Raw genomic sequence first — 19761 nt, 5'->3', positions numbered from 1 at the left:
CACAAACTCTGCCGTAAAACTGTTGGCAGCATAGGAAATGTCAACCTTTGGCAACATTTCCAATACAGAGAATTAACAGAAAACATGCGGCAATCTGCAGATCTCACTTATGCCAACATCCTAAAAAGTATTAGAGTTGGTGTACTATCTCAAGAAGCACAAGCAATATTGAAAAACTGACACATTCATGCACTTTATGGTGATAATGCATGTGCTACTGTTGTTATGGAACAATTAGCGCACAAAAATGTCAATTGTATGGCCTTAATGCCAACTCTTGCAAGCTGTTTCAATTTCAATGAAACAATGTGAAATAAAGAAATACAACCAATAATATAAATTTGCACCACAGACAAACTAGACGTACATGGTATGACACTACCCATGTGTGAGCAAACCACAAAAAGACTCAATAACATAGCTGGGTTGGGAAAAATATTAAAATTATCCTTAAATTGTAGAATAATGCTTAAACATAATCTTGACGTGGAGCAAGGGCTAGTTAATGGGACACTGGGTACAGTTGTTGGCTTTCAATCATACCCACGTGACAACAACATTCAGTTTGTCAATATTCGCTTTGACAAACTTTCAGAAGTGAAAAGAATAGGGCGCTCAACTGCTCGATTTCTTCTGTTCAAAGACATGTATGTACGGAGAGAACAATTTTCTCTAACTCTTGCATATGCAGTCACCATTCATAAATCCCAAGGTCTTACCCTAGACAAAGCATTGATAGATATAGGAAACACAGTCTTTAAAGAAGGCATGAGCTACGTAGCACTATCACGCTTACGTACACTTGACGGTCTATTTATAATCAACTTTGATGCAAGTAAAGTGAATGCTGATATTCCTTGCATTTTAGAATACAATAGACTATGTTCATTCTACACCCCCCCATCTGAAACAATGTCCTGTTCCAGAAAAAAGTAAAACGTGGTAAAAGAAAACTAATTCAAACAGAAATGCAACAGAAGCTGACAGCAAATCCTTCAAAGAAACCAAAAGAAGGTAAAAGTTCATCAATTACCACAAGCAAAGAAGAGCCTATTAGGGAAAGTAAACCAGGTACTTCTTCAAAGAAGGAAGAGAAACTCAGAAAAAAGCACTCAGATACTGAACTAGCTGCTCCATTCAAATTTTCAAATGAAACTGGAGTAAGTTGCTATGCAAATGTAGCAATGAATATTATATTTCAATTGCCACCAATTGTTAACAAGATTTACATACACAGTACAGACCAATTGTGTTTGCAAATGTTAGTCCTTCATAGAAACACAACAAGCAATCCTGACAACATGTACAGTGTTTACGGAATAAGACAAGAATTGGACTACTGTGCTGGAATGGTGAGATTCACTATAAACTTACAAGAAGATCCACAAGAATGTCTAGTGTACTTACTAGAAGTACTGGAAAGCAAAAGCATACCTATAAATGAAATCTTCCAGATTTCATACATGTGGAAACATATATGCACTCTCTGTAGCAATTTGATACAGGAACAAATTCCAAATGAGCGATGTGTGTATGTATCCATACCTAATTGTGAATCCATTCCATTTCAGCAACTTGTACAGAATGCAAACCATGGCAGATTATGTACTATGTGCAATTCAGACAATCGCTGCACCTTACTGATGCAAACACATAGTAAGTACATAATACTTATGCTGCTACGTTATAATGCACATAGTACCAAAAACAAATGCAAGCTCACCGGATTCACACACGGTCAAGTGTGACTTGGAAAGAAAACCTTTACAACAGTAGGTATAATCTACCATGCAGGAGCTACAACCAATGCAGGTCACTACACTGCATACATTAAAGAGAAATGTGGATGGGTGGAATGTAATGATAGCACCCTTACTCTAAAGCAGAGATTGCCAGCTAATATTACAAATGCGTATTTAATCTTCCTAAAGCCAAAATGTAATAACTAATGTGTACTTCAACATTACCAAAAAAAGTGAAAGACTACAAACAGTTAGAATACGCCAACAGGTATCTAACTGCCCAAGAGTGTATAACAACCACACAGATAAATGAATACCACAGATCTGTAACACAAAATGCACAGTTAGAATACGCCAACAGGTATCTAACTGTTGTTAAAAATCAGCAACAAGGCAACAAACATAACATTAATCACAAAGAACAAGGAAACACTCAAAGAAAGTAAAGAAATAGTTTGTAGCATTGCAATAAAAGTTTTTTTTTAATCCAACAAGGATTTTTTCCCCCAGACCCAAGGATTTTAAAAACAAACACAGAAACTGAGCAAAATGCACAGTACACTGGTTTGTAAACTAAATATGAGGGTAAAAAAAAGCTAAACTGTCTATTATGCAATGTAATAAATCTGCTTAAAATGCAAACAGTAACATGTTTTTTTCTTTTATCACAGAAATTTAAAAAGTCTAGTTCCGCCAAGTACTACAGTCATGTAAGACATATATGGATTCTGAACAAAATAAACAGTAAGTATAATTACAGTCATTTCATACATATGCAAATCTACATGGCTAATCTATGGCAGTAATGTGGTGCAGTGGCTGTAGGCTGGGCCTAGCATCTTTTATGTATAACCTACCACCTACACCCTACGACCAAGCAACCAAGACTATATGTCCTACCCACAACCATCACTACATATCAAACCATGGTGCTTCTAATTTGAGTACTTCTAAGGTTTCCATGCACCCTTGACTGCAGGCCCTCCCCACAGCCACCTGAGTGATGTTCAATACTACGGGTGTATCTATAGCTGGGATATGCTGCAGTGGATGTTGACAGGGCCTAAAGTCTTACGTGTATGTCCATACGTAGTTCAATGTATGGGTGTTAATTGGCTCATAGCTCCAGTGCTTATAACTTTGGTCTTTGCTGCATGGCCCTTGGCCATGCAGCCAAGACTCTACACACTCCCCACAACCATCTGATCGATAACGAATACTACAGGTGTATCCATTGCTGTGACATGCTGTGGTGGTTGTGGCCAGGGCCTAGAGTCTTGGAAGTATGGCCTACGGCCTACGGCCATGCACCCAAGACTCTAGGATCTGGCCACAACCACCACAGCATTTTAAACCCATGGTTACTTATATATCAGTAGCACACCCATAGAATGAAACTTTGCAACTGTAGCATGTACTGAATTTGTACGCAAGACTCTAGGCCGTGCCCACACCTACCAGATACATAGTCCATTGTATGGGTGTGAAGTATGAATGTGATATGCTGCAGTGGTTCTGGGCAGTGTGTGCATACTTGGGTGTAAGGCATACTGCCTGCAGCTATACACCCAAAAGTCTACATCTTGTCCACAACCATCACACTATATAAAATCCATGGTGGCTTATAAGTTAAGAGGTTATAACTTTGTTGGTGGATGCATGACCTTCGACCATGCACCCAGGAGTGCAGGGTCTCCCCACAACCACCTGAGTGATGTGCGATACTACGGGTGTATCAGGCCCTCCCCACAACCACCTCAGTGATTTGCGGTAGTACGGGTGTATCTATAGGTGTGGTATGCTTCAGTGCTTCTGGCTATAGGCTGGACTCCTAGCTGTATGTCCATAGATATTACAAGGTATGGGTGTGCAGTGGCTTAGACCTACATTGATTACAAATTTGTTCTTGGGTGCACGGCCTATGGCCATGCACCCAAGACTACACACTTCCCACAATCATCTAATCAATAATCAATACTACAGGTGTATCCATCGGTGTGACATGCACTATGACACAGCAAAATAGTTTTCGAAATAGCATGTTGCCGCTGGTTGCTGCTCCGCTGTCGGCGGATCCAAGATGTCGAGTGCATCCAAACAATCTGACGCAGAACACCGCTCACTGCAGCCAATCGGCAGAGACATTGCATGCCCGCGGTCATGATGCCAGCCCCTTAGCCAATGGGTATCTTGTCCGCGGAGCGAACAGGGAAGTGTGACAGCAGAGCGGACATAGATATCACTAATTTTTAGATACCTACTTTTTGGTCATTTTAAAGAAAAGTACTGCACAGAAGGTGACCAAATTTACAAAAGCACGCTTTCTGGACCAACCCCCTGCCGCAGATTTGGTGAAAATCCGTCCAGCGGTTTGCCCTGTAGCCATGCGCAAAGTTTTTCCCCCATTCAGTCTATGGGAAAAAATGACGTTTTGGGAACCCCCTATAACTTTCCCCCCCCTTGAACAAACATCACCAAAATTCAGAGTGGCCCATATACTTATTTTGCAAACTTTGGTGAGGATTCATCAAGGGGGAGCGGAGTTATAGGCCGCCCAAAAAGTGCTCTTCCTATGGAAACAGCAACTTAACCATAACTACACGGCCACTACTGTGGCCGTGTAATACATCAGACACCACATATATCAGACACCTTAATAAAGTGATCGATGCATTAGCCATTGACTCATCATTGAAATCCTGATGAAGAGGCCATTGTGCTTCTTGTTTATTTACTGATTGGTTTAGGTGAGGTGCACAATTTAAGAGGAGGCGGAGCAGAAAGGGAAAGCCGGGTCTCGGAAAAGAATGGTTGGCAGTGCGCATGCCCAGTCTTTAATGCACAGACCTCATTTGAGAATTGTATATATTGGATACATACAGGATGGACATTCACAGTGTATCTGGCATATCAAACTAGTTCTACCAGCAGGAGCTTTGAAGTCTTATGTGTGCTTTTGTGTGCAGGATTGCAGGGACCATGTGTCTGCAGTTGTAGTTGCTTCATAAACCCTAAAAACCTGATATGGTAACATCTTGCTGTATATCCACCATAGTCGGGTGGAATCACCCAATGTCGGGAGAGAGTAGTGCAGGTTCCCAGGAGTCTGCCAGTAAGGGGCATCACAGATATGGGGAATGGGTCGGGTCAGGATATTATGTACTTGATAAAGTGGCCAACCATGTCGCTTCTGACAGGCATGTCCAAGTAGCGGGTGACAGTGGGTCACAGAAAAGAGAAAGAAGTGGGGAAAATAAAAATGGGGATCATAGGTGTGTTGCCTGTGAAAGACACCTCAGACGTGCAGAAAAAGGAAGCGTGAAGGGGTAACACAGCATTCCCACATCTGAGCTGGCTTATTATTATTAATATTATTATTATGGTACTATTTTAGCGCTGGCCTAGCTGCGAGAAGCAACAGAGCGCTTTACTGAGGTGTACAACAATACAGATGCATAACGGAGCACTTTACAGAGGTAACAACAGAATAGATATACAGCAGCAGTGGGATACAGAGTGGCAGAGGAGGGGTACAGCTGTACCGCGACGCAGGGATGAGATGGGCTGGAAGCATCTAGTGAGTCAGGTGGTGCTTGGGGCGATTTGATGGCCTAGGTGTTGAGGTGGAGAGATTCCTTGAACAGGTGGGTCTTGAGTTCTTTTCTGAATTGTAGGAGCGAGTCTGATGCTGATGGGGAGGAGGTTCCATAGTCCTTGTGTGTAGGCAGAGCAGGCTTGTTTTCTAGTCCTTTCCTTTTTGCGGCAGCAGATTTCAGGTCTGCACGTGTCCTGGGTTCTGGTGATGGGCTGTCCACCACAGATGCTGAGTTTCTCTGCAAGGTAGCTGGGTGACTTGAGGGCGACTGCCTTATAGATGATGCAGCAAGACCTGAAGGTGATTTGTGCATGCAATGTGAGCCAGTGAAGGTCAAGGAGGGCTGGGGTGATGTGGTCGTATTGGGTGCACGGCACAAGGCACCTGGGACAGAAGCTCACAGTGGACTGTTGAAGGGCCAGAACGACAAGAAATCACACTGAGCTAGGCCGGGAGATCTAGCTGAGATGTCCAGGAGTGGTGAGAGTGGAGCATAGAGATGATGCCACTGTCGCCCAAGGAACACAGTAACAATCACATGGACAATAAAATGCCCCCCAACCCAGAAACTAACTGTTCATCCTACCAATTCAATTCACTGGTGAAAGAGAATGCTGCCAGGAGAGATATTATTCAAGGAAGGGGTTGCCAGACTCTGAATGAAAAGAGTGAGGATGCAGACATCACAAGCTAGATGGTTTTGAGAACATTGTGTCAATGAAACTGTTTTGAGATGTTGGGTTTCACAGTCATGAGTACATTGCTGAAGGAGGGGCGGACACAGGGCTCAAAGGTGAGTAGTTTATTACACTAGACTACTTCATAGTAAATAAATATAAATTTACATGTAAGATACTAAGAGGAGAAAGCGGACATGAAAGTCATCTGTAGCTCCGTCCTTTGCTCTTCACCAACTGCCACTGCTACCCGTTCCGTGCTGGAATTCTCTTATCTGCCTCACGCTCCAATCTCTCTCCATCCTTCACTGTCCCCGTGTAGTATCTCGTGCCAAGGGAAACCAAATGTACACAAGACACTACAACTGCCTACACCACTGAAGATAAATATTGGGAATATTTTCTGGGGAAATGAATAGAGCACAGAGCAGTGTGGAATATGGCAGTGTATTCCAGATAGCACTTCTTCACACTGCACTGGCCGGTGCAGGTCTCGCAGGTTCCTTAGGAGGCTTGATTATGGTAGAGGTGGGTGGATTATGGGTTTCACGGCAGGCACAGTGAGCTGCCGTGAGTTGGCAGGAGGTGCTATCAATGACCTGTGTTAGCCAGACCCTCCAGGATATTGCGGCATGAAATGGAAAATTTTGCGGCACAAAAAAGAAAAAATTGCGGCACACAACTGCATTTTTTGCGGCATTATTTATTGTCGAAAAATACATCATTTAACATCTTTTTTATCCAAAAACAGAGAACTTGAACAGTACAGAGTGTTGCACATTGAAACAGGAATGTTTGAGGTGATGTGGAGAACTTTTAACAAACCTTTGAGCCAACTTTTTCGAGCAATAGCATCAAACTGTGAGCCTGAAATGCCCGTCATCGTTTTTTCAAAGCAGTCTTCTGATTTAATGCCTTCTGCCACTTGATTTATAAGCACTATAATGGCACCGATTGCATAGCTTTCTGAGCACCCCCGTCCATTCCTGAGCTACATCAGTTTCAGTACTTGGTCTCAATCCCATCTCCCCTAATCACATCAGTCCTGACTTGCAGCTCCTCTTTTATTCTGTGGGTTCCTAAATATAGCTCTACCAGTCGACCTCAGTCCTGACTTTCAGCACTCTACGCAACTCCTGCTTTGGTACCTTCATAATGCTGCCCAGCTATAACCCCTGCATTTTCAGTACTGGGATGTAGACACATACAGGCACACACGCACACAGCTCTGCTGATCTACCTAAATCCTAAAATGCGCCCCTTCTGCTATCCTCCTACTGAGATCCTCTCACACAGGTGCGTCCAGGCACACCTGTCCCTAGTTAAGGTAACCCTTATGGTCCATTTCTGGAAGCCCATCACTGCTTCACTACCACTCTTTAGTCATGGCATGTGAACCCAATGTGTACGGGCAGTCCTCCGGGGTTAGGCCCACACATTTCAAAACAATGACATTGAAGTGGAGCTAAACACCCTCAAAGCCTAAATTGGCAGATAAGTACCAGAATCGAAAATTTTAAAAGACTGGGGAGTGAAGCGTTGGGTATAGATAGTGGGTGAGTGCAGTGAAGAAAGAGGAGATCCAAAGATGGCATGGGGGTGGTGGGATCCCTATAAAAGTAAATGGAAGGTGTATCTTAATTAAAGATGACAACGTCGATACGATAATCTCAAAAAGACTCAGTCTCCCATCCAAATGAGCCATGAGAATCCTCCCTTCAGCGGAGGACAGGAGCATCCTCTGCAGGCCATCTTAGTCTTCACTGTGGGTCACCTGCGTCTGAAAATCACCTCCTTCCCAGTTCCTATTCCAGCTTTCTACCAGATTCCCTGCCTGCTCCTCTGGAAGCACTCTCGAAACTGCATAACACTCTGAGGTGCTCCCACAGTCGGTCCATCGCTACTAGTGTTCTGTGAGTTGTTCCCAAAGCCTTAATCCTCCACAGCAACACTGTGTTATTTGGGGAAGGGTCCCTCAAGATGCTTCCTAAGCTCAAGGGATCCAGTAAGCGCTCTAGCCAGTAATCCTGCCAGGTTTCCTGGCACCTTAAATCCTTTAATTCATTTAGTGCGGTGGACAGGCCACATCACTGGTGAGAGTCACAGCTGTGGCAGCAATGCGCTTTACAGGAGCTTGCTGCCATGTGAAGAGGATATGGGATACTGCTGTTGCCGAAGCTTGGTCTCGGCAAGCTTGGTGTCAGTGCAGACCCTCCCTAGAATAACTCTGTTACACTTAATCAGGTCCAGTACCTCTGCCAAACACAAAACGTGGGTTCCTTCCCCAAGATAGTTTCTATGAGTGTCCTTCACTGAAGTCCTGCTAAAAACAAGCATTTGCAAATCCAACAGTATTGACTTGATTTTAACATAACTGTGTATAGGAATTGCCAGCTGCTGCTATGGTAATTAATTGCAAGGCCTTTGTCATTTGTGTCCTGTTCTGTCTGGCCACGCAGGGACAGCCAGGCTGAGTCACCACAGCCTAACATTTTGGGGTGTGGAGGGGGGAGAGGGCTACAGCTCGATGAGCTCCATGGAGGGGCTTGAATTCAAAGGTGTCAACCCTGGTTCACACCTTTGAACTGAAGCCCCTCGGTTTATTTGCTTTTTGCTCAGTGGAGTTGTTAACCTTTGAGCTGCTGCAATTGGCAACCCCTCTGTGGATGCTATAAATCATTAAATGAGCGTGAAAAAGATACATAAAGCTAATGTGTCTTTTTTGCGCTCATTTAATGATTTATAGCGGCCATAGCGGGAAAAGGCAAATTTTGCGGTTTTTTTGCAAATCGCAAAATCGCCATAAGCTGGGTGGTCTGGTTAGCCTGGATGTAGCAGCTCAATCATATCTGGAAATGTTGTAAGATTTGGTGATGCCCAGATAGTCTTCGCTGGTAACTGAATGTTTCTCTTTGGTCAGCCTCTGCCCACCCCCAACTATTGACCCGATCTGCTTTCATGGTGTTGTAGCAGATGATTTTTGTTGGTGACTAGCACTGTGGTACTTTCACCAGCAGAATTGCTGTACTTTCTGCCAGGAGAAACACTATGGTGCTAAAGCGGCTGATTTGTTAGGGTTGAGGGCTGTAGGAGGGATGCCATCTTGCTTTCAGCCACAATGCCCATGGGAAACAGTGTGGCTAGTTTTCCAAAGAGCATGCTGGCCACCAAAATGAATCAGGCAGGGAAGGATCCTCCTTTATAACATCTTAGTGGTCTTCTGTAGTGCAGGAGTGTTGGGGCAGGATTCCATTTTTTGTAGTTCAGCTGTCCCATTTCAGGGACCTCTAAACTTTTTGCGTTTCCTCTTGGACTTCCTATGATCCCTGTTCTCTTGTTGTCAGGTGGACTTTTCCTGAAGTTCCCCTGCCACTGCAACTCTTTTAGAGTATATGGTCTGATGAAAGCCAACATGACTTCTAGGATAGGGGTGTTTTTTAACCCCACATTTTGGCCCTACATTGGCTTTCAGGAGTAGGCTGGTGGCACCTGCAGTTTAGTTTTGGCTTCACAAGGGGGGCAAGATTATAAACGGCATTAGCAGCCCAATGTACATTTTTGGTAGCCATTGAGGTACTAATATATTTAAGTCCTACATTTGGGCATTTTGATTTTAAGGGTTTTATTTGTATAGGGAAACCACAAGGCAGTCCTAAAATGGCTGTTGTGAACATGTGGTTCAACTCTGACCCCAGCCCTGCACCCTCTATAGTGATCAGGAGTAGTTTAAACCAATCCCTGGACTGGTCATTCCAAGTCAGTGGGAGTGTACCTGAAAGTTTGGCAGTTTTGGGGCCTTCCTGATAGGCTGGCCTCCAAAACTGATGTGTGATTAGAGGGCAAGCTTCGGCCAGTCCATGAGTGTGTTCACCTATCTACAGAGGCGTAGACAGGGGAGAGCCTGAGTGGGCAAGGCCCAACCTAAATCTATGAATGCCCACTCAACAGCACAGTGTGGGCATTTACAGATGTTAATGGCACTGCGATGGGCCCAACTACATTGGCTTAAGCTCCCACTTGTTAGACAATCCTGGCTACGCCTCAGCCTAGCTAGGGGAGACCCTGATCCTGCCCCTACTTCTGCTGGGTTTTTCTGAGAAAGCTGAAGGTTAACTTACAGGCGGGAAGATTTCGGTGCCGAAAAGCTGCTGCTGATATTTGAGGTTGACCGGATCCCGTAAACTGTGCCTTAAAACAAGAACTGCACTCACTGGGTTATTTCACCGTCTTTGAAGCATCTTTTCAGGAACCACATCTTTGAGTACTGATCTATGGGTCCTGGGATGGTGGACAATTCTTGATACTTACCCACAAGCGTCACCAAAGTCCATGGTGGAAGGTATCTGCAGGTGCCACAGACAGCTATTGGGCCAAATCCTGCCATGCTGCATCTTGTCCTGGGGGTGCCAGGTGGCGAACCTGGCACTGGAGCTCTTCTTGCGGGCCTCTTCTGGCATTCCCTGAGTCTGGTTGTCACTATCTCTTAGCACCTCTGGGGTGGAAATGGTACTCGCCTTTCTTTTCCCCCCAAACCACAGCTAAGCCTATGGACTTTGTCCTGCTTAATCCAATGGGGAAGATTTGAACTTATCGGGAACTCTCCGAAAGTGACTCTTCAGGTACTTACCTGCGTCTGGCTATTTTCCCGGGGTACTTCCTTGGGTCCCTGCAGTTCCAGGTCAAAGACTAACATTTTTGTTCGGGCCACTGTTTTACTTCAAAGCATTACTGTGTTTATTTTTCCTTGGGCTGTAATGACTTGATGCTGTGAGTCGAAATGCATTCAGACTTTTGGAGGCCCCATTTCCCCTCCACCATAGATCCTGCATTTACGGTACGATGCACATTTGTATTCCTTACAGTGTTCAGTGTTGGCACCTGGGATCCTGATAATGATTGTCCTACTGTATGTTCCCCTTTTTTTCACAGGCCTTGTTTGACTATATGTCCTGTGTCTACCCCTAGATAGTGGCCTTACATGTTAGTATAGGACTGGGCGGAGTCTTAATTGACATTTGCTGTTTGGATTCCTACACTGTGTATACGTGGTTGTGTCTTATTAAAAGTATATTTTTTTTCCATATACCAGTGTGGTGTTTTTTCTTTGGGTAAATGTGCAAAGTAATTGTACTTCACTACCTGCCCTCCACCCTCTTGAAGTTAAGCCTGACTGCTGTGCCATTTCCCTTATTTTAAAGACTGGCTGTTGTTATACTTTGTTTCTGCTTGCTGTATTGAAAATAAAAACTTTTAATGGCCTTAAGAGGCCTCTTCTTGCCTTTATGTTGGGACAACTGAAAACCTTTAGGTTAGATGGTTGCACAGCCATCACCAGAGGGTTGTGCAAGCATCTCCCTCAAATGGAGAAGGGGGGGGAAAACACATTTATTTATTTATTTATTGCATTTGTTATGCGCCCACACCCCTAGGTATCACGGGTATCACCCATAAGTACCTATGATCAAAGTCTCATCAAAAACATGCAATCCAGCAGACCTCTAACTAACCAACGGGGCCAGGGACGGGAAACAATGCAAGGTAAGGATGCATGGTTATCAGAGCACCTGGGATACTATACGAAAGGTAACATTGGTACCATCAAGAAATAGTCCCCCTTTTGGTCCTGCAGTGCCTGCATTATAGCAGGTCTTCTCCTGATGCACAGTAACGTTATGGCTGTAGGGATCCCGGATGCCGATTCAATGCAGGTGGCAGCGTCTTCCTTCATTTTAATCTTTTTTCTGAGTGTCACCTGTAGTCAGAATTCCAGTAGTGCCACTGCACACCATTGCTTCCTGCTGATTTGCCAGGAGGTGGTGTGGTTCAGCACGAGTTATCACCCAGCTTCCAGATGCTGGATCAGCGATCCCGGAAAATCCGGTGAGCCTTGAAACTGACTGGGTAAGGATCACACCAGGAGTCGGTTGCAGTGACTGCCAACATCCCCACCATTGTCCCTTTTCGGAGGCCTTAGTTATGGAACCTAAAATATGCAGCGTGTGGACGAGCACGGTGATGATGAGTGAGGACTGAGGATGCAAGAACGAGACGAAGACCAAGATATTGCACGTGGAAAGACCGTCATTAAAGAGATATCAGCAGCTTGTGTTGAGGTTCAGAGACTCCCTAAGTGTTGGGGAGCAGAGACCATGTGGTAAGCGTAGCTTACCAGGTGTACTACCGCCAGGAGCCTCGTTGCCATTTCTGACGCCGAAGCTGCACTGTCTTCTCGAGCTTATGGTGGACGCCGAGTGTGAGGACACAGCGCATTTGATCAAGAACCTGGCTTCTCGGCTCAGAAGCAGCATCCCCAATATACCAGCTCCTCCAATGGTGGGACAGAACCACCGGCCAGTGGTTATTCATTAAATTGCTTAGGATTCGTAAGATGCCAACGGCGGGGCTCAGAGAGAGGTGAGTGAAAGCCAAGAGAAACATTTTGAGAAAACCGATATCAGTGCAACCACAAAATCATATAGACCAAATTCAATGCATTGCAAAGTCTTACAGCATAAAACCGTTTATTCTCAATATTTTCATAGTTGATGTGGCTGCAGGAAGAAGAGTGGCCCAAAGTACACCCAAGTTAATGTTGAAGGCTGACATTTCACCAATGGATGAGGTGGGAATAAATATTGAATCTTGTAAAGCACGTGCCAGTTCAGAAGTCAGAAATGGACAGCAGAGCATTTTGTCTGAGACTGCATGTTCACTGTAAAAGAATGGTGGGTATGCGGCAATGGGACATGGCGGGCGTTGCCAAATCCCCTTTGCCTTCGAGGGCCGAAATCCTGACGGGTTTTCAGGATATCCCTCATTAATGTTCATGAGGAAAAATGTGCATACCTTTAAAATCATTGTATGCAAATTTATTTCATAAATATTGAGAGATATCCTGAAAACCCGTCATGGATCCGGCCCTTGAGGCCTGGAGTTGGACAACCTGGATTGCCCGTTCCTGCAGCCTTTGTTGGGTATCGATCTTCACTTGCCTCGCTTTTCTCTTTGCAAACAATGTGAGGCAGGCAGTGTGAACAACTGGCCTGTGGTTGTGAGGACCCTTGAGGACTTGGTGGATATCAGATGAGAGTCTGGGAGCAGTCGCAGTTGGGAAGGAGCTCCTTTTTTACTATTCAAAGAACTACTAAAGCCCAGAAATTTCTCGAGTTTCTTAAGGCTAAATTACTTAACATGTTTTCACCATCTTGTTGATGTATTTGGTGCCTGTGTGAACGAACCCGATTCCTGTACACATTATTCAGAGCATTAAGATGTTCTTTCAGGAGATCTTTGTCGAGGCCCATTTTTTCAGCCTTACTCTCCTTTGCAGGTGGCGTGTCAGGAGTGGAGATATATCGGGAGTGGGAGTGGATAGGCTGAGGCTTTGATGGCGGCGTGTCTGAAGGCTGTGACCAAAGTGTGTCTGGTGGCAGCGAACATAGCTGGTGTCAGTGGAGAGGGTCTGATGCAATGCTTGGCCTTGAGGCGCAGATTGTGGAAGTCCCAGGAGAAGTGGTTCTGTTACGAGGTCAGAGGCCACTGAAAGTTGCAGCAGAAATGATGCCAGGGAGGTTTGTGAAGATTTGAAGGGGGTGGCGGCCTGGAGAAAATACCATGCTGTTGTAACATGAGAGGTGCACTATACTATCAGCAAACCAAAGCAGATTACATTCTCATGCCATGACATCATATGCTGCCATGAGCAAAATAAGACGACTTCTCTGTGCTTTTATGAGCAGGTAATCGGTGTGTTCACTCCAACGTTGCTCTGTGCAAAGAATGTTGTACACAGTAACTTCTGGGGCATTGGAAGGAACTGCTCAGACTCCCATTTAATGTGCCCTTTTTTCATTTTTGCAGGGAACTGCTGGGCTAGATGGCAAGAATGGATTAAAAGGAGGCAAAGGTGATAGAGGCCTCCAAGGTCAAAGGGGAGAAGCGGTGAGTGCATGGCGGGGGAGTAAAAGGTTTGCTGGCGCCTAGATGTTCATAACACTAAAATACATGTTGCCTTGTAAAATATACCTGTATTTACTTTTGTTTTACATTGGTTGTTTACTGAAACCTTCTATAAATTCATGTTGGTAAACCTTTCTTTAACTTGTATTCCCCTGTCCCGCCTCCTCGGCACTCCCCACTAAATGAATGTTGTTGCAGCAATTGCAGTTGCCAGATCTTCAAATTGTGTTATCTTTGTAACCACGCCCTCTCCCTCATCTTTTGTAATGTGGCAACAGAATATTCACTAAGCATCAGTATTCATCGTATCGCTGTCGAGTCACTCAAAGACTGCATTCACAAAGTGGTGTTATTTATTTATTTTGTATTTGTGTTTGGCACAATGCGCCTTTACACATATTTTAACGACACATATACAAATTTATAAACCAACTGTATAAAGTATACAAACAAACATGTTTACATTTGCATAACATGTAACAGTACACCTAAACTATAAACTTCACTTAAAATAAATAAAAACCATCTCATAAAAAGAAACACACCATCTATTTTTCATTTTTCCTTGAATCTTCCTATAGATTATACAGCTTAGTTTCAGTCCTTATCTCAAGCCATATATATCGTCACAGGGTTCATATATATATAAGCATACCTTAAACCTAGTCAGGCATCTTGGTCTCCATTCCAATAAGATGATCCTGAATAACTGTCAGAAATCGGACGAGTGCAAGTATCACCTTCTGTCTGTGACCCCACATACTTTGGGACCATAGTCATTCTCTAGATGCTAGCAAATCAGCTTTATAGGACTTGCCCATGAATAAACACAGCAATGTTATTGCTCCGACTCTAAGCGCCGGAAGAGGTTACAAAATGCACAGAAACTCACTTCCCCCGAACCTGTCAACGTTCCACTGAATGGGCGAATCTGTGAACTCTATTTCACTGGGTAGAAGAGCAGATCTTTAAAATATTTGATGCCTGAAGGACAGCCATGAAGTGCCATGCAGAGACTATTGCCCTCATTATGACTTTGCCAGTCCAGGCAAAAATGCCGGTAATTCCGGCACCCCCAATTCTTCCAGACTGGCAAAACGCAAGTTTGCTGGTGGGGGCCACGGATCTCCTAGCAGGTCTGACCTGCCAGTAAATCAGGCCCCTTTTGGCAAAGAAATGCCTGAATGAACGGCACTGGTAATACCGGTGTTGGGATTCTTCAGGCCATCCCATCCCATGGAGTCCGTGTCATCTCCACCACCCGTTATTTCCCAGTGATACCGGGTTATCGGGCGTGGGAGACAGTGAGGCCAGTTGGCCGGTACCCCACCAAAATTACCGCCAGGGTACCAGCAAATTCGTAATGAGGGCTATGGGCCTCATTACGACCCAGGCGGAAAACCATGGTGCTAATAGCACCATGGTCCATGCCGGTAACTTACCGACTCCGCCATGGAGAAAGGGGGAATTGCCACCCCATTACAAGGTTGCAGGGGCGGTAATTCCCCCTTCCTCCATGGGCCTTCCCCATTCCCATTTTTGCCCCATAGGGCTCAATGGGAATGGGGAAGACGCTAAGTACGGTACCGCAAATTGCAGTACCGTACTTAGCACCAAGGTCCCTTTGCGGGTCCCTACTTTAACGGCTGGTGTAGACCAGCCATTAAGGTCGAGTCCCGCAAAGGGACCTCGTAATCAGGCGCTAATGGGTTAACGGAGCCGCAGCCTTTTACGGCGCAGTTAAACCATTAGCGCCAGGGTCGTAATGAGGCCCTATGTGTGTTTCAGCTATGCTACAGGAGAAAATAATTGCACAATTTTCTCAGATGCAAGCATGACTTTATAACAGACACAATGACAGCCGGGAAACCTTGGTGCACATTTGTAGCAAATCATGTCAAATGAAGCTGATTATAACCTAGAATTTTGCATAATAAGAAAACATGGCACTGAATTGAGCAGCGTTTGAAATGTGTGCCATTGCGAAATGGCCAACTTATAATTTGCTATTACAATAATAATGATTTGGAAAAACATTTGCTGAGCTGCCTGCTACTTCTAAGCAGAGGCTAGTTGAGAGTCCTAACATTGCTGAAGAATTGTGGTACATTACAAGAAAACATGATGTCAAGAGATTTTAGGTCATTTGATAGCCACTCTGTTTAGCGATGTCATGAAACAGACACTAAAATCTGCCAGTAAAAGAAACAAGGTCTTGCATCTGTAGCAAGCATCTTCAAGGATGGGAAGCGCCTCAAACATCCGAGTAGATGGATTGCAGGACTATTGCGTGATGGGATGGGCGGGAGAAAGTCTTGTGGTTATATCAATTAATAGGTGGGTTCAGGTGATTTCACTTGAAGGGCAGCAAGTGATCAAGTGTTTTACACTAATACTTTGGCAGTCTCGTGCCAGTTGACAGTAGCTGGAGCACAAACAGACCATCACGAAATTAACAATCCGGTGGTGTTGCCCGGTGGTTAACATGTTGGTTGCAATTATGGAAGGCCTGAGTTCTAACCCTGGTTTCTCCACTAGATAAAAAGCTGTGATTTTAGACAAATCTCTTTATCCCACGCTGCTTCTGTTTCCTTGGCTGGCAACAATATTAGTGTTAATAGGCAGACTGGCCCCATACGCACTACACAGGAAAAAAAGCACATTTACTTGCAGTTTTAGCATTTAGGCCAGGTTATGAACATCCTTTGAGCCCGAATTACCTTCTCCCGCACTTGAACAGGTTTAATGCACTTACAGTCTAAGGAGGTTGGCACTTCTGTCAAAGCCAGAATCCAGTGCTTCAACCACCACTGTATCAAAGCACTTAGTTTCACACCTGGAATTGGCAAAGGTCAGAACTGGAGATTTAGCCTGAAAGGCGCATAATACATACCTCATTCCCTTAATATGAGTGAAGCTCTGGGGGATGGGCGAGGGGGCTAGGAAAAGCCACAACCCTAATTTACTGAGCACCGCTGCCCAGTTAACATCTACCCTAAACCGACCTTGCAGCTCAAAATGCACTTCCCTGTATTGCTGCGTGCTGAGGCTCCCTACGGGCATCTGTATACGCCCAGCACAATCTTCCTTGTGGCTTATGCTTTTGCATAGAATCGTGTGCAGCTCCTAACTTCTATGGTGAAGCACCCACAACCCCAGAAAATAAAACAATGAGTTACCTCAAAACAGATGGTTCAGCAAGCCATTTGCTAAGCAAAGTTGCAGGTCTTGGTGGTCGTTTTATCAGATACACTCAGTAACTGACAACATCGACGATGGCCAGCCTGATCTTCCCTGGTCATGTGACAAGAGCGAGAGAGCAGAGCAGCATGGGAAAAGGACAGAGCTAAACCCTGCAGAGACAATGGAATTTGAAAAAAAGGGGACAAACGTGTAGAATGCTTCTCCCCGGCCTGAGAGATGACCCACCACACGCCTGCACCACGCTGTGCCGTGAAAATACAGACGGAGCCTCAGTGCTCTTAACCACGTCTTTATTCCTCAACTTTCTCGAACTTACTGCCTTTCTCCCCCACCACACCCTGTCGCTTCCCTCCCCACGTCCCATCCCGCCCCGTGCCCTGGACCATGACTGTCAAAATGACAGAACGCACCCTCCCAATCGGGTTTCAAGAGGATGAATAGAAGTTTAGCTGGATTGCTGAAGGAGAGTGAGTCATCCTCAGGAGCTGGAGGAGGAAGGAAGCATGGAGCCCCTCTCCTGGGAGACCAATGAGAGAGGGTTGCTGGAAAGTATGCAAGATGGTTGGGGTCTGAGAGGGGCGTTGCAATATTTTAGAAAGCATATAGTGCCTGAAAGGGTATGAGAAGCCTAAATGACTATGAGAGCCAAAGGGAGGAACTGAGGAGACTGAATGATGACTAGAGTTGCAGAGGTGCGCCAAGAAGTTTGGGAAAGTGCCTGGAGCCTGAGACAGGTGCTGAGAAGACACAGCATTTGGACCACTGAAAGAATGAAATAATCGCTCCTCTGGGTGTCTTGCCCGTGCTAATTCCTGCTCCAATCCATTCAGTTCTTTACGATCTTCCTGTTTCCCCTGTCCTGCTTCTAGGCTATGTATTTGGTGCTTTTCTCTCGCTTTAAGAGCAGAGCTTGTTATTTACTCCTGTTTGCCACTTTCAACACTGCAACATTAAGTGGTCGGATAGCACAGCGAGTAGAGCGCTCGCTATGACATCTGTGCAGAGCCTGCTGTTGCAGGTTCGAATCCCGGCAGGGCCAAACTCAGTCTTCTGAACTCAATAAATGAACACCACACACCGTGGGTAATAATAAGCAGCGGTCAGATACCTGAGGATTTGTAGCACTATATAAATGCTAAATTTAAATTAAGAGAATCTGGATACTTTAGCCTTTTGACAAAGCTAACATTCCAAATACGCCGAGGTGTAAGCAATATGGAATGCAGGGAGCACCATGATAATGCTGGGCATGCCGTATGGCATGAAGAACCTATCCCTTTGCCCTGCAGTGACTCAATGCCCCTGTGGTTTGGGGGTTTGCAATCAAGCCGGCCAGATAGCACAGTGAGCTCGTTCGGACATCCGTGCGCAGCCTGCTGATGCAGGTGAGAATCCCGGCAGGGCCAACTCAGTCTTTCACCCTTCCGGGGTCCATACATTGTGTGTCACGCAATATAATAATACATGAAAGAGTTATTTCAGCTCTTAAATAACTGCAGGTTTGTAGCGCTATATGAAACTAGATATTATAGTTATATGTAAGATGTGTCTTTGAAGGGAAACTCTCTATCAGCATGAACACAGCCCATTGACTTGTCCTTGGGTGGATGGCCCCTGGGAGAGTCTCAACCAAGTCTTTAGCTCACTGTTCTTTTCACAGAGAAGAAATTTCCCCGCATATCAGTCTTTGTTCTTAGAGAGGCACATCTTCACCTCACTGATGATGCCCAACAAGGCTGAAACATGTGTTTGGGGTTGCTGTTGGTACTCTTGTTCAGAGGAGAATTGCCTAGCATTTCGGTGCTGGACTGCCCCTGGGCTGGACAAAGACTGATATGCAGGGACATTTCTTCTCTGTGAAAGGGACAGTGAGCTAAAGACTTGCTAGAGTCTCTCCCAGGGATTATTCACCCAAGAACAGATCATTGGGCTGTGTTCGTGCTGGTAGAGAGATTCCCAGACCACCCTTTGTTGTGTCTGTAAAGAAGGTGTCTGCATCTAATTATTTTTTTTGCAGCGTGATGTAAATGTAATTAATTTGAACACACAATTAGCTCTATTTTGATTGGCCCCTTGTGAGGCTCACTGAGAGAAGCATAAGGGAGAGGATCTTAAGTGTCTTTTGCTCGAGTTGTTCTTCTCATAAACTCACATTGCAGGCGGCCATTAACTCTCATAATAGACACTAATCAGGAGCGCACAATGTCTGCTTACATCCCCCAGAGCCCAATGCAGGCATCACAACAAACATCTTGCAATTAATTTCCACTTTCCCTGGTGGTAAATGTTCACAGGAAACAATTCAGACAAAGTATAAATACACCAAATGCTCGTAAATTTCTTCCATCCGATGGGCATAGCTGCCTAAGTCAATAATTCTACCAAGAGTCCTAGAATCTGATGGCAGGTATTGTGTCTTAGGAGCTCATGTTCCATTAAAACATAACCTGGCGGCGGGGACCTGTTATGCTTACATTGTAACGTAAGTGGTTCCCTGCCTCCAAATATTCATCATTTTCACTGTGGGGTGCAAATGTGAAGGGCAAAGGGCGGCGTACAAGCCAGTGGCGTAGCACAGAATTTG

General features: G+C 44.9%; 1 protein-coding gene across 1 annotated transcript in view; it reads left to right on the top strand.

The window, feature by feature from the left end:
- Positions 1–19761, top strand: part of LOC138514720 (collagen alpha-1(VII) chain-like) — a 1453166-nt gene that overhangs the window by 1201012 nt on the left and 232393 nt on the right. Inside the window, exon 89 of the mRNA XM_069630120.1 lies at positions 13875–13955. Within this exon, the coding sequence (XP_069486221.1) occupies positions 13875–13955 (81 nt within the window). The remainder of the gene's footprint in view (positions 1–13874; positions 13956–19761) is intronic.

The sequence above is a fragment of the Ambystoma mexicanum genome, chromosome 12, assembly GCF_040938575.1.
Source record: "Ambystoma mexicanum isolate Mex_15411 chromosome 12, UKY_AmexF1_1, whole genome shotgun sequence".
In the NCBI taxonomy this organism is placed as follows: domain Eukaryota; kingdom Metazoa; phylum Chordata; class Amphibia; order Caudata; family Ambystomatidae; genus Ambystoma; species Ambystoma mexicanum.
The sequence above is the reverse complement of the archived record's forward strand: the minus strand, read 5'-3'. Positions and strand labels throughout refer to the sequence as shown.